Raw genomic sequence first — 11,581 nt, forward strand, 5'->3', positions numbered from 1 at the left:
GGCTAGGGAGTGGCAAGAAGGAAGGGAAAGAGTCAGAGACTGAGAAACAGAAAATCAGAGAGGCAGAGGCCTAGAGAGACAGGGGGAGTCACGGGGAGACAGAAGCAGACGCACGGAAATAATGAGGCCGAGAGACGGAAAGATCCCGCGCGACCTCCTACGGAGACAGTGGTCAGATAAAGAGCGAGCGAGCGAGGCCCAGGGAAAAGAGGCGGTGCAGAGGTACAAAGAGACACCCAGAGAGACAGAGAGGCGGAGAGAGATCGCCGGGAGGCACGGGAGACAAGTAGGGACGAAGGGGAAACGGTGGGCTGGCCCTCGGAGGGCGAGAAAGGAGAAGGAGAGTGGAGATTCAGAGAAGAGAAAGTTAGGGAAACTTCGCACGGAAGGCCGAGCGGGGCGGGACGCCGGGATCCCCGCCCGCCCCGCCCCGGAAAACGCGGCTTCCGGAGGGTCGCTATAAAGCGCGGCGCCCCGGGCCCGGCTGCAGCCGCTCGCCGCCGGCCATGTGCCCCCGCGCCGACGCCGTCCCGGACCCCGAGGCCCAGCGGCCGCCCGCGCCCCCCGGCCCCGCCTGCCGCCCGCTGCCCTGGGCCCTCAGCGTCGCGCTGCTGCTGCTCGCCGGCACCTGCGCCGCCTGCTGGCTCAGCGCCTGGGTCGCGCCCGCGGCCTCCGCGGCGCCCGGCCCCAGCCTCCCCCGCGTCCCCGAGCAGCCGCCCGACGCCCGCGCCCGCCTCCCCGACTCTCCGCAGGTGAGATGCGCCCCAGCCCCGGGGCCCCCGAGCGCACCCCTTGCCTACGCAGGACTTCGCGGGGGCCCCTCCCAGCGGCACCCCGTCTGCATCCCGGGCCCCGGACCCCGAGGGCTAGTCATCTCGAACCGCTGAGGGGACTCGAGGTGCTTTCTCAGCTCCCGGAGGACCTCGGTTTTTCTTCCGCACCCTTGGGGTATCCCCCTGTCCCTCCCCAGGGGGCCCCCGGAGGGCACCTCTCCTCTTTACTGAGCCACGAGGTTCTGCCCTGGCAGACCCCAGGGCTTGGGGCCAGCTTGAGCCACCAGCCTGGGGTGTGCGTGTGCGCTCCCGCTGAACGTTTGGAGCCCGCGGCGGGGCGGGGGCGGAGGGTCAAGGCCTGCGCCGACCCCGGGGACCCCCCCCTTCCCCGCTCTCCCGGGACTGCGGCAGCGGGAGGCGGGGGCCTGCATCCCACTTTCCGCCTTTCCTCTTCGCAGGCCGTGTTCGCGCAGCTGGTGGCCCAAGATGGTGAGTGTCCTGCGTCATTCCCTGGGGGGGGGGGCGTGGGGGCCGGGGGTGGCCACGAGGCCGAGGAACCCTCGGGAGAGGGAGGCCTCCACTCCCCCCATCTGGCCCTCTTCCCCCCACTCTCTAAGAGCTGTCCCCTCACTGCTTTGAACCTTCTCTGGCTTTCTGACCTTCCCATGACCCTCTCTGGGTGCCGCTTTTCTTCTTCTGACCTCCAAATGTGCCTACCTCAGACGCCCCCACCCCCACCCCTGCCGTGGCACCTGTGGCTGGATCCCACAGACCCCAGCCTGCTCTTGTCTCTCCCACTGGGTTCCCCGAGGTCCAGACTTTCCTCTCCTTCTCCCCCGGTTCCCTTTGCTGCTTCTGGAGACCTCCTTCTAACCTCTTTCCCCTTCCAGAGCTTCCTCCCTATTCTCCCCTCCCTCCCCCTTTCAGACTCTCCTCCCCACCCTTCCCTTCTGTCTTCTCCCCCTTCCTGAGACCCTCCCCCCACCACCTCTCCCTCCACCTCCTCCCTCTCTGAGGCGCCTCCCCCTGCCCCTCAGATCCCCCCCACTGCCCTCCCTGGCCAAACCCCTTCCTTCCCTTACCAGCCTCACCTCCCTCTGGGAACCTCTTCCTTCCAAGACCTCCCCAGCGCCCCTCCCCAGGCCTGCACCTCTGCCCCCCAGCAGTGCTCAGCCAACCTCCCCTCTTCTTCCTCCCTCCTTCAGTACAGCTGACTGAAGGGCCCCTGCGCTGGTACAGCGACCCAGGCCTGGCAGGGGTGTTCCTGGGGCCCGGCCTGAGCTACGACCAGCACTCGCGGGAGCTGATGGTGGCAGAGCCTGGCGTCTACTATGTTTTCTTGCACCTGAAGCTGCAGCGGGTGGTATCCAGCTTCGGCTCGGGCTCTGTCTCCGTTGCCCTGCACCTGCGGCCCCTGGACGCTGGGGCTGCGGCCTTGGCCCTGACCTTGGACCTGCCGCCTCCATCCCCCAAAGCCCCGGACTCAGCCTCTGGTTTCCGAAGCAGCCTGCTGCACCTGGGCGCGGGCCAGCGCCTGGGCGTTCACCTGCGCGCAGAGGCGGGGGCACACCTTGCCTGGCAGCTTGCGCAGGGCGCCACGATCTTGGGCCTCTTCCGAGTGGCCACCAAAGTCCCTGCTGGACTCTCCCTGCCGCCATGGCCCATTGACACTGGGCCCGGGTACCCCCCGCCGGACAGAGAATGAATGCTGCCTTCTTTCCCCGGGGCTCTTGGTGACGCCCGGCCACTCTACCTCACCCGGCTTGGCAGGGGTCCCCGCTGCTGACCCCCTCCTCGAGGACTCTCCAATGGGACTCTCTCCCACTCCTGCCTCAAGTCGAACTTTTGGTATTTATTCTGAGCCTGAGCTCAACGGTGTACTTTATATTAGTCCATTGTATTAATCCATTCAATGTATATTTATTGAACATCTTCTATATGCCAGGCCCTGTGCAGGGCTGGAGACAGAGCAGCAAACAACGGGAAAAAACAAAACAAAACAAAAAACAACTATTTATGTCAATATGTGAGAAATAAAGACTCATCCACAGCCCTGCTGCGGCTTTCGAGGGGCTAGTCTTTGGGGGGTCCGTGTGACTACGCTGTGTGACCTTCACGCATGGAGTTTGTTTTGAGCATCTCCTGTGTCGTCAGGCACTGTTTGAGATGTTGGGGACACAGCCCTGAGCAGGCCAGATAGCCCAGCTTTTGCCAAGCTGGCCGTCAGGTATGCCCGCTTGACCCTGTTAACCATGACTGCGTGCGACCCTGTATGACCAGACCACGTGGGGGGCGTGAGGTGGGGCGTGGCACGGGGTTAAACAATACTTACAAACTTAATGACTATGAAATATTGAGGCTTTGTTGCATGCCAGGCAGCGTGAGTTACCTTCTATGAGACCTAACTATCCTATACTTTAGGGATTTCTTTCCCATCTTATTATTATTTGGGCTCCTGAAGTCACCTACTTCTCGTATCTGTGGCCGAGGTGTCGTGGAACGCCATTCTGCAGGACCTGGCTTGCCGACTGTGTTCCGTGACCTCACGCTGCTAACTTAAAATCAGCCAAGAGGCATCTGCCTGCAAATGCTTCAGGTCGGCTTCATGTACTGTGTGTGGATCATCTGTTTAAGACAGCGATGGAGAAAATGATGTTAAACATGTAGATGATGCTTAAAAGTGTGTCTTGTCTTGGGCTGTTGCGTTGTGAATAGCACATGGAAAATTGAGGAAGTCTTGTGTTTTCGGACCATTTATCGGATTTAGCGAAGATGTTGCTCAACATGACTGGCAAGCCAGTGAGCGTGGACATCTTTGTCATCCCAGGCCATCTGCGTCTTTAAAGGAACAGGATCAACCAATATTCAGTTGTCACTTGGAATCCCGGGTGGCTCTGGGGACAGGAGTGGGAAAAATCAAGGGAGGTAATCTGTCAGAATTGACTATGGAATTTGCAATGAAAAGTATTTTATATATGTATTTCGCAGATTCTGTGCTGCACATTTTTGCCAACAAAATTGATAATAAATGCACATAGTCATTTTCCCCCCTCTGGAGAGCTGGTTGTTAGGCATTTGCTAGCACACCAGTGTCTCCGGGCCAGGCCGGCTCCCCTAGCCCCATAACGTCCCCACCATGTAGGTCTGCCTGCTGGTCAACACAAACCAGCGGGATCTCGGCTTGTTTTTTATTTTTTTTTAATTTCTTATTTATTTTTTTAATGTCTATTTATTTTTGAGAGAGAGAGAGAGCAAGCTGGGGAAGGGCAGAGAGGGAGACACAATCCGAAGCAGGCTCCTGGCTCTGAGCTGTCAGCACAGAGTCCCATGCGGGGCTTGAACCCACCAACTGTGAGATCACGACCTGAGCTGAAGTCCGACGCTTAACTGACGGAGCCACCCAGGCACTCCTGAATCTTGGCTTCTTATTCAGGACGAAAGGGGCTGGGGTGGGCAGAGAAGTCCCCACAGAGCAGATGACCTGGAGGGGCCTTAGGAGGAGGTAAGGGAATGAGGGAGGCAGAGTTGGGAGAGTGGCCTGCACTGGCCAGACGGGGGTTGTGGGATGGGCTGCGGATGTGGAGGCGAATGCCGTTTGCCTGACTCACTTCTACCCGTTCTCAAAGAGTCCCTCCTGAGTGGGCAGAACTGGCGTTGAGCTGACACCTGTGAATGTCCCCCCCTCCCCCCATATTGGCAATGAAATTATCAAGCGAATCGGTTGTTCTGTGAAAAGGAAGCAAGTGCAAAATGACCTCTACAGGCCCAAGGAGCTGTTAAGACGGGAGAAAAAGGTCTGTCAGTCCAGCTCCATGAGAAACGGTTTATTAAGGGGGCTTACAGGCAGAAGGCCGTTTGGAGTGGCTCTGGAAACCCCCACCTCCTGTCAGACCTGCTGGAGGCTGGGAGTCCACGGGGGGGGGGGGGGGGGCACTCAGGAGGAGCGTGTTTGAGTCATGCACCAGAGCCGATCAAGGACCTCCCATACTCAAGGGTGTGGTTAAGTAAAAGGGAAAGAATGTGTGTGTGTGTGTGTGTGTGTGTGTGTGGTGCCGCACTTCAGAGTGATCATTGTGGCCGTTTGTCCAAGATCGCTTTAGTCTGGGTCACACGCTGGCAAATGCCTGTTACCGCCTGCCCCCATTGCTAGATGCTTCCTCTGGACTTCCGCCCTTGCCGTCCAAAACCTTGCCCTTGGTACACCTCCAGGGTTGTTGGGGGAAGGGCGCTTCCCAGAACCCTTGGTCCAGGGGCCAGCTTCTCGCTACCCTGGAAGCCCGGTTGTTGCCTATTTTGAGTAGCACCCGGTGACGCAAGTCCTCTGGGGCAGCTGATTGGGCCAGAGTGGACACATGACTCGAGCTGGGCCAATCACGTCCCCTTGCACAGGAACAGGGGCAGGCCTGGCTCTACCGAGGGTATTGATCAGGAATCGGAAGCTGTACGTGAGACAGAAGCATGGAGGGAGCCACGTGCAGACACAGAAAGGGGGAAGGAAGATGTATGGGGATTCGCAGATGAGACCAAAGAGCCCTAGAGAGACAGAGGAGCTACCTAGGTTCCCTACTTGTCTCTTCCAGGTGATGTGGGGAAACCGTAGTGGCGTTAGTTTCCTGGGGCTGCTCCGACAAAGTGCCATAAACTGGGTGGCTTAAAGCACCAGATAATTACTGCCTGCCAGTCCTGGAGGCCAGAAGTCCGAATTCGAGGTGTTGGCAGGGCCATGCTCTCTCCAACAGCCCTGCCTCTTCCAGCTTCTGGTGGGTGCTGGCCCTCCTTGGCGTTCCTTTCCTGGCTACTGACGTTACTCTCATCTCTGCCTCCATTGTGGCATGACTGTTTCCCTTCTGTGTGTCTCGTGTTTCTCTTCTGTTTGTATAAGGACACTGCTCTTGCTGGATGGAGAGCCTCCAACTTCCTACTTCAGTATAACCTCATCTTAATTTAACTGGTAATATCTGCAAAGACCCTATATCCAAATAAGGTCACACTCTCAGGTTCCAGAAAGGACACGAACACCCCACCCCGCGGCGGTCGGGGGTGGGGGTGGGCGACATTATTCAACCTAGTACATTTAGTGTCTACCCTTAGCAGCCATGAGAAACTTCGGTGCCCTCCCATGAATTTCCTTCTGGGGTGGGTTCTGTTCCATGCTGCTCGAGGATGCAGGCCTTCAAGGTTGTTGGTGCCTTTCTTGGTAGTTTTGGGGTCTGAGAGTCTGTCCTACTTCCTGGGTTATTGGGTCTGTCACAACAGTGACAGTAATTACAGCTGACATTTATTAATGCTTACTGTTCCCAGGCACTAATTGCTTTGCAAAGACTCCAGCAGGAAGCTACTATTTTAATTCTCATTTTACAGGCAAAGAAACGAAGGCCGAGGGAGGTTAGCCCAAGATCAGACAGACAGCTAATAACAGAGTGGTTGACAGTGTGAGTTGTAGAACCAGGCTTCCTGGAGCCCTAGTCACTTCCAAGTGACCTCATAGAATACAGAAAAGTTGGGGTCGAATAGTGTTCCTCCCCCCATTCATATGTGGAAGCCCTACCTGCTCAGGAGCTCAGAATGTGACTGTATTTGGAGATAGGGTCTTTACAGAGGTAATTGTGTTAGAAGGAGGTCATTAGGCTTGGCCCTAATCCAGTATGGCATCCTTCTAAAAAGGGGAAATTTGGAGATAGACACACACACACACAGGGAGAATGCCATGTGATGGTGAGGAGGCACATCGATAAACCAAGGCCTGGGACAGACCCCTCCCTTGCAGCCTCAGAGAGAACCAGTCCTGACCACACTTTGATTTTGTACTTTTGGTCTCCGAACCGTGAGAGAATAAATGTGTTTAAGACACCCAGTTTGTGCTACTTTGTTGTGATAGCCCTAGCCAACTGATACAGATGGTTACAGGATTCTGTTGCATTTAAGAGACACTTAATGCACAGTGCCAGGCTCTTGGTAAGCACTCGATACATTTCACACCAACTCACACATGGAATTCTACAGTGACATAAGGGTGTGTGACAAAGAAACAATGGAATGATGCCTGAGTGGCTCAGTCCATTAAGTGTCCAACTCTTGATTTCAGCTCAGGTCATGAGCTCATGGTTCATGAAATAGACCCCTTCATCGGGCTCTGTGCTGACAGTGTGGAGCCTGCTTGGGATTCTCTCTCTCTATCCCTCCTCTGCTAGTGCTCTCTCTCTCTCTCTCTCTCTCTCTCTTTCAAAAATAAAGAAATAAACTTAAAAAGAAAACAACAACAAAGGAGAGGGGGTACAATGGCACATCTGTGATGTCAAAAAGACACCCTTGCCAAGATAGGGGTTATAAAGTTACAAAGGCAATTCTAGAAAGATGTGTTGCAAAGACAACCACAGAGGGGCGCCTGGGTGGCTCAGTCAGGGCTCCCGTCTTGATCTCTTGGTTGGTTGTGCAATCTAGCCCCATGTTGGGCTCTGCGTTGAGTGTGGAGCCTGCTTAAGATTCTCTCTCTCCCTCTGCTGCTCCCCTGCTCTCTCTCTCTCTCTCAAAAAATAAAAAAACAAAAATAAAAAAGCCTAAAAAAAAAAAAAAAAAAAAAGACGACCATGGATTCATAGTCCTGCATCCACAACTATAAAATCCCCAAACAGAAAAATCTTCATAAACTCCTTCAACAGCCCAAATGGACTGAACTCATGTGAATGTGTTTATGATTTTTACTGATTCCTTAGCTCAAATATTCCTATAATAGGGATGTTAGTATGCTTGATTAATGGGTGCTGTTCCAGAAGCCTGTGGTATGTGGTGGTAACATATGTATAATATATACTGTATGAGTCCCCTTTAATATGATGTGATATATATGGTACGAGTCTGCTTTATTACTCACACAAAACCACTGCTGATTCTTCTGGCCACCAAATCTGTGGAGGCTTTTCCTGACACCAATAAGCAATTCTCAGCCACCAGCAAGGAGTCATCAGAGTCCCCTTCCCCCAACCCCCGGAGTCACCTCATAGAACAAAGATGCTGCTAGTGTTTTATTTTAGGAATTTACTAGAGTTTACAAGCCCTGTGTTGGGGGTGAGGTCAGATATATAGAGATAGATATCTAGATATCTGTCTATATCTCTATCTATCTATTACCAGTGTAAATACTGGATTCCAAAACATATTTGACTTCTAGGGTTTGGGATCAGGGATTGTGGAGTTGTATGAGAGAGTGGGATGTAAATCCAGACCCTTCACAAGAGGTGGGATGTACAAAGTGGTGATGGCCCACCCACACCATCCCAGGGGCAGGACCCTTTGGAGGAGGGTTTCCTGGCTGAGGGTTCTCAGACTTTTCAAGTGCAGTTTCCAACCTCTCTGCAAAGAGTCAAGGCTCTTCTCATCCCTCTCTTGCTTCCCTCAGTCTCTGACTCAGTCTGCCAGGAAACCTCTGCTACCCAGGATGGGTGTGGGTCTGAAGACACTGAGCAGAGACCCTGCACCCTCCCACCTCCCCACCAGCAGCGTTGTGGGATGAATTTCCAGTGATGGAAGCTGAGTGGAAAGCCTGAAGCCTTGCCCGTGTGTGTGTGTGTGTGTGTGTGTGTGTGTGTGTGCGTGCGCTGGGAGCAGTATGGTGAGGAAGGAGCAGAGATGGGTCACAGAGCATTTTTGAAAATGATGTTCAGAATACTTAACGTGAGAGCTACCCTGTTAACAATATCAGAAGTGCACAACACTCCCCCTTGTCAGCTACAGGCATAACATTGTACAGGGGAAGTCTAGAACATCTTCGTCTTGCATTACAGACCCTCTGCCCCCACTGAATGTGAACAATTACCCGGTTGCCCCTGGGGTCAGATTTCTATGAATCTGACGACTTTAGATACCACATACCAAGAAAATCTTCGGTATTTGTCTTACAGTCTGTGTCTGTCTTACTTCACTTAGTATAATGTCTTCCAGGTTCATCTGTGTTGCTGCAAGGGGCAGGGTTTCCTTTTCTTTTTAAAAAATTATTAACTTTTTTTTTTTTTTTTGAGAGACAGAGCACGAGTATGGAGGGGCAGAGAGAGAGGGGGACACAGAATCCGAAGCAGACTCCAGGCTCCGAGCTGTCAGTTCAGCGCAGAGCCCGACACGGGACTTGTACCCACAAACGATGAGATCATGACCTGAGCCCAAGTCAGATGCTTAGCCAGTGGAGCCACCCAGGTGCCCCTCCTTCTCTTTTAGGGCTGAGTGGTATATCCCATGATATGGCTACACCACATTTTCATTATCTGTCAGAAGTCATTTAGGTTGTTCCCAGATCTTGGCCATTGTGAATGATGCTTCAGTGAACATGAGAGTGTAGATATTTCTTGGGGAATCCTGATTTCAACTCTCTTGGATATATATACCAGGAAGTGGAATTGCTGGGTCATACAGAGTGTGCATTTTGAGACTCACACAGAGCTGAGTTCAAGCCCTCATTCTGCCAGTGCTAGCTAAGCTGTGCACCCTTGTGCAAGTGCATTGACCTCTCTGTGCCTAGTGTGTCTTCAACTGTAAAATTGGAAACCATTTTGTGTCTCATGGGCATTTGGGAGCATCTAGTCAGCGAATGGGTTTAATAGCATAGTGCCTTGTACTTCACTCAAAATATGGAAGCTATTATCAGTTGGGTCACAGAGAGACGATATCAAAGGTCCCAGGTGCATCAGGCAAAGAGAAGGTTTGGGGAAGTGAGTTCCAGGTGGGCAGGGCAGCATATACAAAAGCCAGAGGTAGGAGAGTGACCACAACAGTGTGAAACGGGGGGAAGGGATTAGACCATACCAGCTCGAGGAGGCCAGCCAGTTTTATCCTGAGCATAATGGAGTGTTAGGAATACAAGAGGTCAGATTAGCTTTTTGACTAGATCTCTGTGGCAGGGATGTCAAATGAAAAGCAGAGAGTAGAGGCAAGGAGGCCCATGGGATTACTCGGCCGAGAGAGAGCAGGAGGTTTGGGATGAAGTGTTAGGTCTGAAGATGGAGAGGGAGTGTGTGCATATAAGAGAGAGACAGAAAGGAACAGGAGTTGCCAAAGCTTTGAATATGGGCGAGAGGGAGGAGGAAGAGAAGCCAAGACTTGTGGCTCGTGCAACTAGGAGGTATTTAGGGATTTGGGGACCCTGGAAACTCATAGGTCATTTTGGGATGAGTGGAATTTCCACGTGCCTCTGAGGTGGCCATGTGGGAATATTAAGTTGGTTCTGCGGCTATGCAAGCTCTTTGGCTAGGATGGAGATTTAAGAGTTGTTGGTATATTTATATAAAGGATGTTCGGGGCAAGGATGAGATGTCTGAGAATAACAAGTGAAGAGGTAACAGAAAAGAGGGTCTCAGATCAAGCACTGAGGAACTTCAACATGTAACGGTTCAGTAGGTGGTCAGATGTGCACAAAAGCCTGCGAGAGGAGCAGTCACACAAGAAAGAGGAAAGTCAAGATCCCAAGGAATGTGCTTCAAAGGAGGAAGTTGTGCTCAATGATATCTGATAGTGCAAAAAGTCCGTTAAGATGAGAACCAAAAATATCCTCCAGAGTTTGAATCATCAAAATCATGAGTGGTTAACTCAGGGGCATAAATGAATGAATCAAGTTGCATCAGAGTGGCTTGAGAAATTAGTGACAAGCTAAGACTTTGAGATGGCCTCTACAGGCAACTTCTTTTAAAGAAGTAAGTTTTTGGGGCGACTGGGTGGCTCAATTGGTTAAGTGCCTGGCTTTAGCTCAGGTCACTATCTCACGGTCTGTGAGTTCGAGCCCCGCGTCAGGCTCTGGGCTGACGGCTCAGAGCCTGGAGCCTGCTTCGGATTCTGTGTCTCCTTCTCTCTCTGCCCCTCCCCTGCTCATGCTCTGTCTCTCTCTGTCTCAAAAGTAAATAAACATTAAAAAATTTAAAGGAGTAAGTATTTGGAGCTCACTTTGGCAGCATAGACACTAAACCTGGAAGGATACAGAGAAGACTGGCATGCAACCTGTGTAAGGGTGATGTGCAAATTCGAGAAGCATTCCATAATAGAAGAAAGAGTATTTGGGAATAATTTCAGATTTCAAGAAAAGTTACATGAATAAAAAGGGTAGAAAGAACAACCACATACCCTTCATCCAGATGCATCCGTTGTTAACATTTTGTCCCATTTTCTTCACCATTCGCTCCCCGCCGGCCCCTATACGAGAATATAAACTGTAAGTATTTATTTAAGATGAGTCAGACAAGAACAAGATTATTAAGAAACAAACCCAGAGGAAACCAAAACCCCAAAGGCTGGGGCAGTTCTAGGAAATTCCAAATGTGGTGTGAGTGGATTCAAGAAATAGGAGGAAGTTTTGGGGTATTTATCAAGGTGATTACTTAGAAAGAAACACAAGAGGTGAGGGGATTGGACAAAATGGAGGAAGAGGAGTGGGAGATAGAGGTTTCCAGTTATGGAATGAATAAATTGTGGGGATGAAAAGCACAGCATAAAGAAAATTGTCGATGTTGTTGTGATAGCATTGCACGCTGACAGGGGGTGGCTGCACTTGTGCTGAGCAAAGTGTAAGACACAGACTTATTGCATTACTATGTTGTGCATCTGAAACTAGTGTAACATTGGGTGTCAACTATACTCAAGAAAGAGAAAGAGAAAAAGAAAGGAGAAAGAAAGAAGGAAGGAAGGAAGGAAAGAAGGAAGAAGAAAGGAAGGAAGGAAGGAAGGAAGGAAGGAAGGAAGGAAAGAAGGAAGGAAAGCATGAATAGAAAGAAAGAAAGAAGGAAGGAAGGAAGGAATAAAAGAAGGAAAGAAGGAAGAAGAAAGAAAGGAAG

The 11,581-nt window shown here is 51.9% G+C and overlaps 1 protein-coding gene and 1 non-coding gene across 2 annotated transcripts; both read left to right on the forward strand.

Annotated features, from left to right (window-relative positions):
- The first annotated feature begins 506 nt into the window (after positions 1-506).
- On the forward strand, positions 507-2,829 carry TNFSF9 (TNF superfamily member 9). The gene is made up of 3 exons (XM_030293698.1): positions 507-752; positions 1,232-1,262; positions 1,979-2,829. The coding sequence occupies exons 1-3, from the start codon at positions 507-509 to the stop codon at positions 2,476-2,478; spliced, it is 777 nt and encodes a 258-aa protein (XP_030149558.1). The 3' UTR covers positions 2,479-2,829.
- A 7,860-nt stretch (positions 2,830-10,689) lies between these two features.
- Positions 10,690-10,796, forward strand: LOC115509498. Its single transcript, XR_003967391.1, has one exon. It is a non-coding gene; the product is annotated as a U6 spliceosomal RNA (small nuclear RNA).
- Positions 10,797-11,581: the final 785 nt, after the last annotated feature.

The sequence above is a fragment of the Lynx canadensis genome, chromosome A2 (genome assembly GCF_007474595.2).
Source record: "Lynx canadensis isolate LIC74 chromosome A2, mLynCan4.pri.v2, whole genome shotgun sequence".
Classification (NCBI taxonomy): Eukaryota; Metazoa; Chordata; class Mammalia; order Carnivora; family Felidae; genus Lynx; species Lynx canadensis.